At 30.6% G+C, this 18,471-nt stretch overlaps 2 protein-coding genes across 2 annotated transcripts; one reads left to right on the top strand and one right to left on the bottom strand.

Annotated features, from left to right (window-relative positions):
- The first annotated feature begins 13,100 nt into the window (after window positions 1-13,100).
- On the top strand, window positions 13,101-16,447 carry LOC115719041 (CRIB domain-containing protein RIC4). The gene is made up of 3 exons (XM_030647925.2): window positions 13,101-13,631; window positions 13,798-13,974; window positions 14,172-16,447. Exons 1-3 carry the CDS (start codon window positions 13,493-13,495, stop codon window positions 14,456-14,458), a joined length of 603 nt encoding a protein of 200 aa, XP_030503785.2. The 5' UTR covers window positions 13,101-13,492; the 3' UTR covers window positions 14,459-16,447.
- Window positions 15,028-16,657, bottom strand: LOC115719040 (photosystem I reaction center subunit XI, chloroplastic). The gene is made up of 2 exons (XM_030647924.2): window positions 16,262-16,657; window positions 15,028-15,626 (listed from the first exon to the last, which is right to left on the bottom strand). The coding sequence occupies exons 1-2, from the start codon at window positions 16,415-16,417 to the stop codon at window positions 15,135-15,137; spliced, it is 648 nt and encodes a 215-aa protein (XP_030503784.2). The 5' UTR covers window positions 16,418-16,657; the 3' UTR covers window positions 15,028-15,134.
- Window positions 16,658-18,471: the final 1,814 nt, after the last annotated feature.

Genomic DNA, 18,471 nt, shown 5'->3' with positions numbered 1-18,471 from the left:
AATTTTTAAATTAGTTATTTTAAAACTATATATTCATTTTTAGTTTATATTATGTTGATTAAGATGTACTTTTATGTTATATTTTTTTTGTGTAACAATATTTATGTTACCTTCCATACTATTTAAGAATGAATGTTAATTAGGATTTAGTAAAATTATAAGACAATAACTAATCACTATATAAGTAACGAAATAGTTTATTTTCTAGAAATAGCGAAAAAATATATGCTTCTCATATTTTGAAATGTTTACATTAAAGAATAGATTACAATGGTATTTTTTTTAAGGTCTGCTGAATAATAATGTGGCCATTAATTATTTTTAAAAGGAAAAAAAAGATTGAGAAATAGAAAAGAGAGAATATAATGACTTAAAGAGAAGGAAAAAAAAAAATGTCAGGCAATAATATTTGGCCAAGTATTGAAATATGCCTACCTATTAAAAACGTTAATAATACTTAAAGAAAAACTTACATTTAATGTTAACGTTATTTTTTAAATTTAGATATATAATAAGGTGCTACATGTAAAAATTATTTTTTTATTTAATACATATATTTAGAATTCATATGTTATTTAGTATAAATTAAAAGTGTAAATTTTTTAATTTGGTAATTTGTTACATGATTTATTTAAGCATGTAATAATTATGCTAATTTTTATAATTGTGCATTTAATTTTATATTACCAAATTTATGTAATTTATTGTTTAAATTAATAAATTTTTAAAAAATCTACTATTAATTACATATTTAGCAATTTGCATTTAATTAATTATCATACAATGATTGTATCAATTTGTATTTATTTGGTAAATTTATTATTAATACAATTAATTTAGATTTGTATAATTTAAATGTTATACATAAATTCAATATATAGTGCTAGATATATTTAGAAATCTTCAAACATTAAGATAGGTTGAATATTTTATTTAGCACATTAAGTTTCATAAAACTATTCATAAAACAATCCTAAAATGAATAAAACGTAAATAATTTTGTGGTTTGACATAAGAAAATATGAACCTGGGACAAATGCTTATATCTAGAATGATTTTTAAAGATCTTCAAGCGACCACAATAGGAGCACTAATCTCAGTGACTGTCTATTATGTTAATAACGAAATTACTTTTAAGTAGAGCTCAATACTTAATGTCTAAGTGAAAATATAATTTTAAATAATTAGGGAGTAGCCACAACATCTTTAATTATATAAAACTACATATTAATTAAATTTACCTTAATGAACATAACTTGTAATTATATAGGTATAATAATTTTACCCCACAGGAATTTTATTGTATTTATATAATTAATTAGGATAATATATTAAATTAAATTCTCTTAATTTTCCCCACAAGGAATTATAAAGATTTAATTTAATAGTATTACCACAAAATTTGATAAAGATAGATTTTATTCCTCTTTTTCCTAAATTAAATTTTTTTTTTATTAAATCTATCATAAAGTTCATATAATTTTATTAGATTTAAAATTTAGCCCACAAGCAATTTTAGATTTAGTAAAATTTTTATCTTCATCATGTTTATACATTAGTAAAACATGAATTCATTAAAGCCTCAATATTTTTTTAACGTCTGAATTTGTAATCATATTCTTGCAGCTATTTCATCCACCTCTAAATATGCTGAAATCACTAGTGAAGTCCTTGATCTTAGGAGTGACAATTTCAAAATCTGGAAGGAACGAGTTCTTCTCCATCTTGCTTGCACTAACATGGCTATGCAATACGGAAAGACGAACCAACTGCTGTCACTGAAACTAGCATTGCTGTTGAGATTGCATTGCGTGAAAAGTGGGAGCAATCCAATCTTCTCTGCATCATGTCCAAAATTCCTTTGGGAATGCGTGGGTCGGTGGAGCCACCTAAAAGGCTAAAGATTTTATCAAAGTGATGGATGAGCAGTTTGACATTTCAGATAAATCTTTATTCAACAATCCCATCCCAGAGTTCTCGTCCACAAAACTCACCGGTGTTAAAGGAGTTCGAGAACACGTTTCTAAAATGAGGGACATCACTGCTCATTTGAAGAAGCTCGATGTTATCATTCCTGATATCTTCCTGGTTCATTATATCCTTCACAATCTTCCTCCAAAGTACGAGCCTTTCAAAATGTCCTACAACACACATAAGAAAAAATGGAGCATCAATGAATTAATGACCATGTGTGCTCAAGAGGAAGCCAGGCTCCTACAGGAGCAAGGAGAAAGTGCTCACCTGACCACTCAACCCAAGAAACGCAAACCATTCAAGAAGAACAAAAGGAAAAAGCCCATGACTCCCAAGGCTGCCATAAAGAAAGATTCCATCAAATGTTTCTTTTGTAAACAAAAAGGACATGCAAAAAAGGAGTACAACCAGTTCAAGAAATGGATGGACGGCAAAGGTAATCCAATTTCCTTAGTATGTTATGAATCTAATATGGTTAATGTTAATCTTAACACATGGTGGATTAATTCTGGTTTGACAATTCACATAACAAATTTCTTGCAGGATATTCAAAACCTAAGGAAGCCAGTGGCAAGTGAGCAAAGCATCTTATCTGGAAACAAGATAGGCTCAGGAGTGGAAGCTATAGAAACATGCAATTTAGTTTAAAGTAGTGGTTTTATTTTAAAGTTAGAAAAGACTTTCTATGTACCAAGTTTCTCTAGAAACTTGATTTCAGTTTCAAGACTTATACCCTTTTGTTTTTCCTCTATATTTTCAAACAAATATTTCAATTTATATAATAAATCTGAATGTGTTGGAAATGGTATTTTGTATCTTGGTCTTTACTGTATTAATGTACAAAATAATACCACTAATAATGTTATGCATGTTCACGCTGGCACTAAAGGATGTTTTATGAAAGAAGATTCCTGTACATTATGGCACTAGAGATCAGGACATATCTCCATTGATAGAATTAAAAGGTTGGTAAAAGATGGGGTACTCAATACCTTAGATTTTACTGACTTTAATACTTGTGTGGATTGCATCAAGGGAAAGCAAACCTCCAAGTCTGTCAAAACTGGTATCCATAGGAGTTCTGAAATATTAGAAATCATACATACTGATATATGTAGTCCAGACATGGACTCACATGGTCAGAAATACTTCAGCTCATTCATAGATGATTACTCACGCTACATGTATATCTACTCACTTCACAATAAAGTGAAGCATTAGATGTCTTTAAGATATTTAAAGCTGAAGTAGAGAAACAATGCAACAAGCAAATTAAGATAGTGAGATCAAATAGAGGAGGTGAGTATTATGGTAGATACATAGAAGATGGACAAGCACCTGGTCCATTTGTGAAGTTTCTTGAAGAAAATGGGATTGTTGCCTGTTACACCTTGCCCGGTACACCCGAGAAAAATGGTGTTAGCGAAAGGAAAACCCAAACATTAATAGACATGGTGCGGAGCATGCTTGGTAGCAACTCTAATCTTCCTAAATCCTTGTGGAGTAAAGCTTTAAAGACATCTGTGTACATATTAAACCGAGTCCCAACAAAGGAAGTCTCAAAAACTCCTTTTGAATTATGGAAAGGTTGGAAACCAAGTTTAAACCATGTACACATTTGGGGATGTCCATATGAAGTTAGAATATATAATCCACAAGAGAAGAAATTAGACTCGAGGACCATAAGCGGATTCTTTATAAGGTACGCTGAAAAGTCTAAAGGTTACAAGTTTTATTGTCCATCTCATAGCACAAGAATTGTGGAATCAAGGAATGCAAAATTTCTTAAAAATGCCTTGCTCAGTGGGAGTGATCAATTAAAGGACTTAGGTCCCGAGAAAGATCCTTTAGAACCTTCCACCTCAAGAGCGAGATTGATAATGGTCAACACCCCTGTAGTTCAAACAGATGTTGAATAGCCATTACCAATCATTGAATATCCACAAGGTGATAATGATAATATAGTGGATCAAGATGTTCAAGAGTTGCCTGCAACTGTTGAACAACTTGCTGAACATGTTGAACCAGCTGCTCCTCCTCAAGAGCCTGTTGGTGAAGTCTTAATAAGATCTACTAGACTTGTTAAACAAAAGATTTACAAAGGCTATGTTGTGTATTTATTAGAATCCTATATTGGAATTGGAAATGATCCAGAAACATTTTTATAAGCTATGAACAGTAGAGAATCAAAACTGTGGTACAATGCCATGGATGATGAAATGAATTCTATGAAGTGCAACAAAGTCTGGGAACTTGTAAAGTTGCCTAATGGGGCGAGAGCCACTGGATGTAAATGGGTCTATAAAACTAAAAAAGACTCATTAGGTAACACTGAGAGATACAAAGAGAGACTTGTTCCTAAAGGATTCACTCAAGAAGAAGGAATTGACTATACAAAGACCTTTTCTCTTGTATCAAAGAAAGATTCCCTCAGAGTCATCCTTGCATTAGTTGCTCATTTTGATTTAGAGTTGGAGCAGATGGATGTAAAAAGTACTTTTCTGAATGGTAATCTGGAGGAGGAGGTATACATGAAAAAACCAGAAGGATTCTCCTCTAGTGAAGGTCAAGATTTGGTGTGCAAGCTTAAGAAGTCCATCTATTGATTAAAACAAGCATCCCGCCAATAGTATTTAAAATTTCATGATATCATCTCTACCTTTGGATTTGAAGAGAATGTCATGGATCAATGCTTATACCTGAAGGAAAGTGGGAATAAGATTTGTTTTCTTGTTTTATATGTGGATGATATTCTTTTTGCATCCAATGATAAAGGGTTGCTACGTGAAGTAAAACAATTTCTTTCAAAGAACTTTGAGATGAAAGACATGGGTGAAGCATCCTATGTCATAGGCATTAAGATTTATAGAGATAGATACCGAGGTATCTTAGGTTTATCTCAAGAAGCCTACATCAACAGAGTTTTAGAAAGATTTCGAATGAAATGTTGTTCACCGAGCATTGCTCCAATTGTGAAGGGTGATAAATTGAATTTAAGCCAGTGTCCAAAGAATTATTTTGAAAGAGAAGAAATGAAGAACATTCTTTATGCTTCTGCTGTCAGAAGCTTAATGTATGCTCAAGTGTGCACAAGACCTGACATTTCTGTCAGATTGTTAAGAAGATTTCAGAGTAACCTGGGGATAGACCACTGGAAAGCTGCGAAGAAAGTAATGAGGTATCTTTAGGGTACTAAGGATTACAAACTGATGTTCTAACAAACCGACAATCTAAAAGTAGTTGGCTACTCATATTCAGATTTCAAAGATTGTACAAATTCATGTAAATCAACATCTGGTTACGTGTTTGTGTTTGCTGGTGGAGCTGTGTCCTAGAGGAGTAACAAACAAACTTTGACTGCTACTTCTACTATGGAGGTCGAGTTCGTTTCTTGTTTTGAGGCTACATCACATGGTGTATGGCTAAAGAGTTTCGTTTCAGGCCTTAGAGTTTTTGATTCCATAGCAAGGTCGTTAAAAATATTCTGTGACAATTCATGTGCTGTTTTGATGGCTAAGAAAAACAAAAATTGAAGTCGAAGCAAGCACATCGACATTAAGTACTTAGCTATTAGAGAACGTGTTAAAGAAAATAAAGTGTTCATTCAACACATTAGCACTGCATTGATGATTGCCGATCCTATGACAAAAGGCTTGCCACCTCATAAATTCAAGGATCTCGTAGAGAATATGGGACTTGGTTCCCTTATGTAATTTGTACAAAAAAAGTTATTATTTATGAAACTCTTATTTTGATATTTTCTCATATTTATGCGCATCTTAATTTTACATTTGAGAAAATTTTAGAGGACCTGAATAAACATAAGGTTTAAGATTTATTCGCTTAAGTACATTATCTCATAAAGTACATTGTTATATAGTAAATATATTAGAATACATGGAAGATAATACTCGACTCATAATGAGGACATATCGCTATGATTCATATGTTTATTATATAATGAGGAACGTTGGATTTGAATGTTTTAGTCTAAATAATGACTAAGTGGGAGAATATTAGAATATTTATAATTAAGGAATAAAATAAAGAATTGATTTTGTAATAAATAAATATTTATATTCATTGAATCAAGATTAAATTAATTATGTAATATTCTATATATGGTCAGATTTTGATATTCATTACCCGATTTGATTTCCTAAATTATTTGTCAAAATATTCTGATAATTAATGTGGCGTAGATACTGATAGAGTATCTCACTTATAAATATAGAGCCTCGGTCCTCGATCAACAACAATAAAAACAACAATAACAATAATTTATCTCTACTGCTCTTGGTCAAAAACCAATCTCTGTTGCTCTCTTCGTGTAGGCATTCTCTCCGAGAATTAGATTATCTCACCACATTTCGGTTCAATGTGAAAAATATATATTTTTTATAAATACATAAATATTTATATTATAAATACATAGACAACATAGAAAGATGATCGAAGATCTCGTGTGGGATGAAGAAAATGATTGGAGCTCCTCCACATGCGCGACAATGAAGATGACTGGAGCTCCTCCACATGTGCGACAAAGAAGACGACCAGACCTGTAAAAATGCAATGAAACAAAGTTAGTACGAGGCTGCAACTCCCATTGCGAACCATTAACAACATCAAAATACCACTTGTGAGCCCACCCAAACTAAAGTAGAGGAGAAGAAATGGAAGAGAATTGTTGGTGATCTTCTCTGGTTTAAACCATTAATATTTTGTCTTCTCTGGTGATAAAGAGAGAGAGAGAGAGAGAGAGAGAGAGAGAGAGAGAGAGAGAGAGAGAGAGAGAGAGAGAGAGAGAGAATGATGAAGAGGGACGACAGTTGGGCTTTTGTAATATTTACAAATATAATATATATGTAACCCTAAATAATATATATTTGTAATATTTATAAAATAGGCAGTTGGGCTTCTAAATGGGCTTTGTTTTGTTAAATTTGTTTTACCGAAAATTTTAAAGTGTGGGCATTAGTATAGCCAACGATTTTAAACTGTCGGCATACTAAAGTCCATTATTTAAAACTAACGGGTTTAAACTGTCGAGGATACCTTCTTAAAATTCAAAATTGTCAGGGATACCTAATTTTTCCCAACGGTTTTAAATGCTCACATAATGTTTTTAGCAGCGATCCCCCCCCCCCCCCAAAAAAAAATCATTCTTAGGACCGACAAGAATAGTGGTTTTAGTAGTAGTGTGAGTAACCGTAGAGAGACAATCGTAAAGATGATTTGAGCAACAAGCCTTATAAAATAGCGCCTTTGTGATACCAAAGTAACCTTTTTGTGGCATCCCAGTAAACTATAGTGAGAGCATGAATGAATTGACTTAGTTTGTTGATGATATAGGCAATGTTAGGTCTTGTAAGTATGAGATACTATAAGGCTCCAACAATACTTCTATATAAATTGATGTCTTCAAGTGGTTCCCAAGATGACAAACTGAGTTTGTGAGCTGAACTTGTAGGACTAGAGCAGGGTTTGTCTCCTTCTAGATGAAGTTTGAGTAGAAGATCAATTATGTACTTAGTTTAGGAAAGGTACATACATATCTACTTTCTACAAACTTCAATGCCCAAGGAAATAGTGAATGTCACCACGATCTTTTAGGGAGAAATCTGAGTTCAGGTTAGATATTAGTCTTTGAATTAGGTTGGAGTTTTGCCCAGTGATGAGGAAATCGTCAACATAAACTAGAAGCAATATAAGGTTTGTCCCAGTGCCAAAAATAAATATGGATGTATCAGGTTTTGATTGTTGAAAATCCCATTGAAACAATGTGTGCTTGAGGGATCCACAAACCCTATTGTTTGTTGCATGTATACCACTTCATTTAGGATGTCATTGAGAAAGGCATTACTAGCATTTAGTTTCTTTACAACCTAATCATGTGAGATAAAAATGCAAAGAACTATTATGACAATAGAAGGCGCAGGCTTGACTACTGGACTAAATATTTCTGCAAAGTCAATCTTTGGTTTTTGGAGGAACCCCCTAGCAACTAGTCTAGATTCGCACCTATCTAGAGTACCATATTTTGACTTAACCACGTGGACCCATTTATTTGTAATGACTTACATATTAAGTGAGTAGGGTACCAAAGTCCATGTCTTTCTTTTTCAAAGAAGCAAACTCATCCTACATTAACCATACCACCTAGGATCCTTTAAAGCAACCTTTGTAGTGATAGGTTCAATGGGAAGTAGTGCTTCAGGCAATGGATGTTTAGTGGACATATAGACCTTAGTTTTGAAAATTCCTCTTTGTGATAGAGTTGTCATAGAATTAGTTCTAACAACAGTAGTTTTAGTGGGAACAATTAATGTTTATGGTTCATTTGGCACAGGGGAGCACAAATTTGCATCTATAGATTTTGATAGAGGTGAACCAATGTCATGAACTACAGTGGAACAAAGCTCAGTAGTGGAAGGGAGAGGTTGGTCATCTTCCACAGGTGGAGTTGGATTAGTAGCAGTTGAGGTACCAACTGAATTGTTTAAAATTGAGCTTAAGACAAAGCACTGGTGTGTTGGGGAGAATCCTGAACAGGTTGCATAACTGTAGGAAATGAGAATTTTATCTCATTAAAGACCATATTTCGAGCAATATATATTCTGCCATTTTTAATTTGACAAATGTATCCTTTATGATTAAGAGATTAGCCCAAAAATATGTAAGGTTGAGACCTAATATCCAACTTGTGAGAATTACATGGCTTCAAGTGAGGATAGCAAATACAACAAAAGGCTTTAAAGGTGCATAGTCTAGTTGTTTTTCCAAATAAGCATTATAGACTAATATTGTCAAGAATCCTAATTGGAAGTCTGTTTAGGGAGTACATTAAAAAGCATGCTACCAATAAGATAAGTCCAAACTAGAATGTGCAAGAAGTTAAACCAGTTTATGTTATGTGCCTGTATTTTCTATCAGTCCTTCCATTTTCTCATGAGAGTGAGGGAAAGAATGTTGGAACTGAATACCTTGACCTTTCAAAAAATGATCAAACACTATATACTCTCCTCCCCAATCAAATTGCAAAATTTCATAGGTAAAGGAAATTATTTCTCAACTAGGCACTTGAATTTTAAAAACACATAATAAGATTCAAACTTGAGGTGTGAAGGAAAAATCCAAGAGAACATACTAAAGTCATCTACAAAATGAATGTGGTACCTAAAGCCATCTATGGAAGGTGTATGAGAAGGTCCCCACACACTATGTGATGGAGTTTTAAGGGTTGAATAGCATGATCGTTTGAGAGAGGAAAATATTGTTTATGGCTTTTCTCTTTTTGGCAAGTACAACAAAATTTTAATTGCTTTAGAGAACATGGAATAGATAGGGAGGAGAGTGTTTTCTGAAGAATTTGATTCAAGACTGGAAGTAATATCAGACACAACTGGATCACATTTAGATCCAAGTCCATTCAACAGTTGTAATTCCATATCTTGATCACTGATGATACATCTAGCTACAACAAGATTATCACAGAGATATTTTATTTTATCAACATAATTTGAAATGGACACGTTACCTTTTTGGATGTTGGTGAGTTGACTCTTCAATTGAAGAATCCTTGCCTTTGATTGCCTTGCGAATTTTCATTCAAGATCTCTCCAAACATCATAGGAACTAGAATATGCAACAACAGAACCAAGAATTCCTTCAATCATGGATGATCGAAGCTAAGACAAAAGGAGTTGATGATCATAACGTTTCCATTGTGAGAAGAGAGGATTAATCTGACCATTGATTAATTTTTTAAGAGGAGATACTTTGCTAAACAAGATCTCATCGAGATCATGCCCAGTTATAATCAAAACAACTTGGGATTTCTAGGAAGTTTACTCGATCGAGTTCGATAGCTAAAGATTAAGTGAGAGATTTAGAGAAGGGATTCCATAGCTAATTTTTGCTGGTTGTCGGAGGGGCAGGAGCCTCTACTAGAGCTACAGTTGTTGGTGGATTAGAAGAAAACAAGTCCATTGGCATGGTCAAAATGGCTTTGATACCATGAAGAATTATACAGTTTCAAGAAATCTTAAAGAAAACGTCATTGAATTGGTAGTGAAAAACTTGACCAGAATGTGTATCAAGATATTTATTTATAGAGTATGATCGGTATAAAGGTTAATAGAAATTCAAAAATTGAAACTAACTGCTAACCTAACAAACTAAATTAACAAATAAAATAAGTTAACTAACTCAAATAGAAAACTAATCCAAATAGTAGAAAACTAATTAGAACAATTTAACTAACTAGACAAAGTTAGTTATTAACAAATATGTATTACAAATTCTAACAATTTTTTCTTATGAATTAGTGATATTAATGATAATTTTTTTTTTAAAATAAATCAATTACAGTATAGTATTGTAGATAGTAAATAATGATATTGTAAAATATGAAAATTAATAAAATAAATCAAACAAAAATAAGATTGGAAGATCATTAATAATATATTAATTGTACTAAAAAAATTGGTTGTGATCTAATTTTCAGCTATATTATATAAAGTTACAAACTAAAATAAGATTGTGGGGTAATATTATATTCTTGGACTATAAATTACATTAACTCGTTATTAATAGTAGAAATTACACAATATATGGAAAAATTATAAGAGTTTACTTTTTTATGGTATAAATAAATAATACCATGAGGTTATGGGTTTTTTTTTTTTATTTTTCATTTACATTTATATGAGCCTTTTTATGCCATATTTTTGTTAAAAAAAAGATAGAAATCTCATATTTTTAAAGCAATAATTAATGTTATCGAAAAAGTCACCGGCACCAGAAAAACCACTGGAAAAATCGCCGAAAAAATTAGTGTCGTCGAAAAAGTCGTTGTTGCCGGAAAAGTTACCGTTGTCGGGGAAAAGTCACCGGAAAATTCACCAGAAGTAGATGTCTCAGATATAAATGAAAATAGAACTGATTCTATAACATAATGAATAAAAGTAAATAATACAAAATAACTAAAATCAGTTATAATTGAAATATTACCGGTTCTGTAACATAATAAATAAAAATAAATAATACAAAATAACTCAAACTAATTATAATTAAAATAAAATCAATTTTATAACACTGTTATACTGAATAAAAATAAATAACACAAAATAACTCAAGCCGATTATAACTAAAATGGAACTGGTTATATAACATAATGAATGAGTATTTTGGGGTAGATATGGTATGAGTGTAATTATTTGGTGGGTTGGAGCATGTTGAATGGATGTTTTTGTTTGAGTTATTTTATTTAAGTAGTTTTTGTGTGTGAGTTTTTATCTTAGTTGCTTTACGGAACCAATTTTTTGTCTCAAAATTTTAACTAGTTGATAAATATAACCGGTTTCTTTATATCATATTTGAGTTATTGTGTGTTATTATTTATGTTTATTTATTTTATTATGGAAATGGTTCTTTTTATATTTATGTCTCAATATTTTATTTGAAATTGATCTCTATTTTTTTAAAAAATAAATTATAATCAGTTTTATGAGATATTATGTGTTATGAGATATTTTGTTATGAAACTAGTTTTGTTTTTAATTTATGTTTCAGTGTTTTAGGAACTGATTTCCTCTATATTTTTTAATTATAATCGGTTTGACTTATTGCGTGTTACTTGTTTGTATTCATTATGTTATATAACCAGTTCTATTTTAGTTATAACCGGTTTGAGTTATTTCATGTTATTTGTTTTTATTCATTATAACACTGTTATATAGAACGAGTTTATTTTAATTATAACTGATTTGAGTTATTTCGTGTTATTTGTTTTTATTTTATTATGTTACAGAACAAGTTATATTTCAATTATAACTTGTTTGAATTATATGTTTTTATTCATTATATTATAGAATTGGTTCTATTTTTTGTTTATATTTGAGACATTTACTTTTGGTGACTTTTTCAGTGACTTTTTTCGGCGACAATTACTTTTTCAGTGACTTTTTCGACGATGGTGATTTATCCGGTAACTTTCCCGGTGACTTTTCCAGTGACACTAACTTTTTTAGCGATTTTTCTGTCACCGACGACTTTTTCAGCAACTAAAAAAAAATTTCCGAAAATTTTTTTCTGTACCCCACTAACTTTTTATTTATTATTTTTTCCCCATATTTTAAAATATAATTATTTTTTAATCCCATATTTTTTTTGTATTATTTATTTATGCCATATAAAAGTAAGGGAAATTACCTCATACATTATTTTTTATTTTTTTTTCAAATTTACGGTTTGGGTTTCTAAGGTGGTTTCTCCGGTGGTTTATATGTGGGTTTCTATACAGATTTTTGTTGCGATTTAGATTGCTCCATTAGTTGCAATAGGAGTTTCTATGTAGAATTCCGTAAAAATATAAACAAAATTGTTTTGAAGTGTAAAAATGAAAAAACCCCTAAAAATAAACTCTACTACATTTTTCCATATTTATGAAAAAACCCCTAATTATTATTAAGTCACTTATTATGAATTAACCACATAATTTTTTATTTTTATTTTTATTACTAATTTTTTTTTTTTTTTGGAGGTTGTTGGGGATTTGTTCTAATAACACATGAACATATGAAGAGAATATAAGGTAGTGGGGTACCAATATTATTATCCGTTTAATTTATGTGTTTTGGGGGTTATAAATAAATAATATTCGTAGCTAGTGGCAGTGGGTACTATTATTCTACCTGTAATGTAATGTAAGCTATATAGCTGCCTCAACAAAATAATAATAATATATAATTGTACAATCATTTTCTATTCCTTCAACTCATCATCCTCATCATATCCTCTCCTTCTTTGAATTGAAGAAATACCCAATTCAGTCTACAATGCCATGAGAGCTCAAAGTAATTTTAAAACACCCAACAAAATATTTCAAGATAGCTTAGCATATACTTCTTCAATGTTGTTCGTGTGTTGAGTTCAAACTAAGTAAACAAAAAACAACAAAATTTTAAATTAAGAGATATTGGCTTTCTATACAAGAGAAGTAAGTGAAGTAGTGACCCCACCGTATAGAGAAAACTTAAGTGAACTCAAAGTAGCAGTGGATTTTTATTAACTAATTATCATACTTATATTATATTCTTTATGTCATTTTATGTACGTTCAATGTAGACACGTGGGTTTGGAATTTGATGATTGCATGTTAGGTTAAACTTCATTATACAAAGACATGTATATATATATAATATATTCTACGTCCGAACATACCCTTTAGTTAGTTGTGTTTTTGTGTTATCTCTATCTTCCACCTAACTAGCTTGTGTTTGTAGCTTGACTTTTTATACGTAAAATTATTGTAACTTGATATCAAAGCCATATATGAGTTATGTACCTTATATATTATAACAAACCAATTCCCACTTCTGAGTTTGCGTTTCATCAACCAAAACACCGTATATTTTTCTTCTTTCTTTTCTCTTTCTGTCTGAGCCTAACTGATCATCTTCTGATCTGCCTCTTTCTCTTTCATTCTCTTTGATTATATATCTTAGAAAGAACAAAAATGAGAGAGAGAATGGAAAGACTTGTACTTCTTCCATTTTCTATTGGTTGTGTCTCTGAATCAAGCGTGGCTGTTGGTGTACATCAACCAAGAAGATCGTCGTCATCCAAGACTTACACAAACCCTTCTTATCCCATAAGTCTCTCTCTCTCTCTCTCTCTCTCTCTCTCTCTCTCTCTCTCTCTCTCTCTCTCTCTCTCTCTCTCTCTATATATAAATATATATATATATATCTCTGTATTTCTAGGTTGGCTATATTTGACACAAACCCATCTCACATGTTCATGTATGTTATGTTTATTAAGGGCCTAAAGAATTGGATCAAGAATATGATCACAATCATGAGGACGATGAGGATGATGATGAGAGCTTATCATCAGGTGGTGAAAGTACAAAGAGCTCATTTAGGTCTCTAAAGCCAAACATATCAACCGGAATCAATAGGCTGTTCAAGGGTTTCAAGAACATCTCTCAAATATTTGGTAAGCGATTTCGACATAACTAAATTTATCAAGATTGTATGAATATAGGATACGAACTTTGACTAAATTTATCAAGATTCTACTATCATATATTATATATATATATATAGGTTAAAATTATAAATTTAGTCCGAATTTGTGATTGAATGCATTCATATATTGAGATTAAATATTTGATATATGCATGCACGTGACAGTTTACAAGGAAGAAATGGAAGAACTGGAGATGGATATGGAAATAGGAGGACCAACTGATGTAAAGCACGTGACACACATAGGTTGGGACGGTTCTACAACACATAACGACGCCGTTAAAGGTTGGGAGAATCTTATTTCTCCTGATTTGCTCAATAATGACATTGATGTTGTTCCTTGGACATCATCCTTTCAGTTCCCATCCATGGCTACTACACATCCTCATAATAATAATAATAATAATAATAATAATCAACCACCTCTTGTTATTAAGGGCTCTGCCTCTTAATAATAAGAAACATCAATCCATCACCACCATATATTTAAAATTGTATCTAAGATCATTCAGGACTAATACATATACTTAAGTCATATTGAAGTACTCCAAAATTCTCTCTCTTTTCTTTTGTACTATTTTTGGGGTGAATATGTTTGAACCTTTCATTTATATATATGTTGTGAATTGTGATATATATTTGTGATTATTATTATAGTGCCTATGCGTAATTATATAAATTTGTAGATTATTACATCACCTTTCTCTCTATGTATATACATAGATATGTCATATTGTTTGGCATTTTCACTACACAAAGTATAATTGGTTAAAATGTACCTTTCTTTATAATAATTAATGATTAATTCTTTCTAAGATGGAGCTACCTTTTCTATTTAATTTTTTTTTTTTTTTTGAAAAATGATATACAGAAATATATTGTAATTAATTCCAAAAGAAGTTTTAAAAGATGTCTAAGTGTTAGATATATACATCAAACATTTTAGAAAGTGGCGAGTGTGTACTCATATATACAAAGAATTGAAAGAGAAACTTGAAAATTAAAGTAGGGGGCAAAGTAGTAGAAAGTCAAATATACAAATGTTTTTCCATTTCCTTCATTAAAACATTAATACATGATAAAGTGGTCATTTTTTTCAAAGGAAAATAAATACGAAGTAGAGTGTCTCTATTTAAAGTAGTAGGGAAGATCAAGGACATAGAGGAGGAAGAAAGCCCAAGTAACACCCGAAATTCCACCGAAGAAGAATCCACCGGTGAACTTGGCCCATCCCTCGGCTGTTTGGAGCTGATCAGGCTCCTTCTTCCTCCCAGTTAGGGTCAAAGAAGGAGCAATGGATGGCTCACCTTCCTTGAATGAAGCAACTCCATACATTGTCAAGCAAATGCTTAGGATCACAACAAGTCCAGCTGCAGCCAATGACCCAGCTCCACCTGCATAGGGTGTGTTCCTCAAAGGCCCAGCTTTCACAAATGGGCCCACCAGGAGAAACCCATGGGCCAAGCCCACCTCAATTCCCCTCAGAAGTGGGTTCACTGCGGTCCGGTATGCTGGGAGGTTGGATAGGTACCATGCCACCAATGGGCTGGATGTTACTGGAGTCTCTAAGCTTCCAATGAAAGGGTCACCATTGATGGGTTGAATCACTTGGAATGGTGCCTACGAAAACACAACATTATTCATTGTTATTACATATTACCAAATATACTTAATAATATAGTATTTGTCACGAGTTGTTGTGACCAAACCAAACGCTAGCTACTTTAGCCAAATGAATTTCAATCAATTACTCACAACTTATTGGCCGGTTTTCTTATGTTATTTCTAACTTACAAAAATATTTCATTTAAATAATAACATTTGCATAATTTAATCCTAATAAGATATAATCTCAATTTAAATAATAAAAAAAAATCTCTATTATACTATTATATGCTTAAAATTTGGAGCACAGACTAGAGTGTTTTTCGTCTGCAACTAGTCAAGTATCAAAATCAACAAGCTTTTATAAAATATTTGCTTAAAGTTACTTACAAAACAAATCATGAATTAAGAGCGTGATTTAATTTTTTTCTTTTTGTTTTTGTTTTTTTTTAACTTACTTCAAATTATAATTTCACATGCAACAAAATAAATTATTATTTATTTATTTATTTTGAATGTATAAATTAGATTATTTTAGATAAAAAATATAATAAATGGTGACCAAAGCAAACACTATTAGTTACAACAATGGCAAGTGTGTAAACAATTAAGTAACATTATAGTTTATATTTGATAGATGTATGATTTACCTTTTCGGATTGAACAGCTTTTACAGAGAAGGATCTTCTGGTAGGGAAAAGCCTAAGAGGAGAAGAAGAAAGGCCTTTGGGGGATAGGAGAGCTCTTGAGAGTGGGGAAGAAGTGAAGTTGGATTTGAGCATTGGTGAAGAAGTTGCTGAGGCCATGATTATGCCTTTTGCTCCTCTCACTTACACTTTCACTTACACAACCAAAAAAAAAAAATAAGAAAACTGTCCAAGTCTCAATGAGGAGTTGCAGAGACCCTAACATAAAAACACTTTATTTGATTACATAGATCTTCCATGGAAATTGTGGCTCTCTCTCATTCTTGGATTTCATTAGATGATGTGTGGACCAGAAACCTTATCCCCTTATCCAACTCTTCACTCTTTTGCAATTTCATCACTTTGAGATTTCTTGGGCTGGACCTGGATAGCTTATGGACCTACCTACTTTTGCGTCATGTGGATATTTACTCTTTTGGGTCCATCACTCTTCTGGTTTCGACCTAGCCCAAGGTAAAATAGGATAGTACCTAGCCAGCCATGCATAGTAGTAATGGGCTAGTTTGTCTTTTGTATTTTTTGTTTTTTTATATATTTAAAATTAAAAATATAATATTTATTTAAATATATAAACATAAAAAGTAGAAATTTTTTCAATAATACTTGAAATATAAATTATTTATAAAAATACTTTAATAAATCTCAATTACAATAATACCACGTCATTAAAATATACTGTAATTCTAAAATAATATGCCTGAAACGAAATTAATTCAAAACTATATATATTTTTAATTATTTTCCTAATTTTTTAAAAGTAACTTTTTGGTTACTGATAATGCTGATAAGAGACTAATTAGTTATTTTTACGTAAAAAACTTTATTTTTAAATTATATAATTTGAAATATAATTTAGTTACATCTAAAACTAATTTGTAAACATCTTAATAATGTATTAGCTATTTTTAAGATATCATGCTATCATATTATTTAAAATATATTTGAGTAACTTTAAAGTTTATTTTTGAAATTAATGAGTTGTCATATAATATAATAAGCTATTATTTTTATTTACCAATTACTTTATACACTTGTGTTACTTTAAAATTTATGTGTTTATTTTTAAATTATATTGATTAATTTGTTATTTTAAACACTTTTACTTTACCTTTTTTTATTTTGCTTTTATAAAAATATTTATGTTATTTTAAAGTCTATTTAAAAAATTAATAAGTTATAATAAATTTTTTTAAAAAAAAACTTACATAACTTATTGGTAAAATTCATAAGCATTTAAATTGCTAATTAATTATTTCAAAGTTATATATTTAGTCATGTTTAAGTTTACAAGATCTAATTAATTTTCATATAGTATAACATATATGCATAGATGAAATAGTTTTATTTACTACACTTCATAGTAATATTTAAATAAAACTCTATAACATATATTTAATCTATGATATTTTTTATTATATATATTGATTAATATATATAAAACAAAAGTAAAATTTACAAGTTACTTTTAAATCAAACAAATAATACACATTTTTTAAAAAAAAAAATAATAAGATAAAATAAATGTAACTATAAAATTATTTCAATACATAATACAATTTAGTTAACTGAATTTTAAAAATAAACTTAACTTGCTAACTAAATAAAAGAGGAACTTACAAAAATATTGAATTTTGGGATAGTTTTATATTTTATACTGACACATGGAAATTTTTACAAAATTAGTGTCCCCACCTTAATTTTTTTCTTTTATAATATACACATCCCCAAAATACATACGAAGCCTCCATTTTCAACACCTTCGATCCGAACCACCAGAGAAATACCAAAACGGTCAGAAAATAACTATTATTCTAATCAGAACGTAAGTATTTCAGATTCCAATCTTATAACATAACATAAAAAATCAACTAAAATAACTGTAAAACAACAGTAAAACTATAAAATAAAATAACCAAATAAAATCACAAAAGAAAAATACTATACCTCAATAATTCTTTTGCTAGTAGAGACTTTCATAACATCACGAGAATGAATTTTCACCTTGAAAAATTTCTCATTACCCTAAATGCAAATAAAAATAATGCAGAACAACTAAAAAATAACTGTTAAAAAACATAAAAATCAAGATATAATACTGAAAATCGAATAGCACGTACAAACAACAACACATAAAATGTAACAAAATCGGAGAG

The sequence above is a fragment of the Cannabis sativa genome, chromosome 2, assembly GCF_029168945.1.
Source record: "Cannabis sativa cultivar Pink pepper isolate KNU-18-1 chromosome 2, ASM2916894v1, whole genome shotgun sequence".
Classification (NCBI taxonomy): Eukaryota; Viridiplantae; Streptophyta; class Magnoliopsida; order Rosales; family Cannabaceae; genus Cannabis; species Cannabis sativa.
Note: the sequence above shows the minus strand (reverse complement) of the source record. Positions and strands in the feature narration are given on the sequence as shown.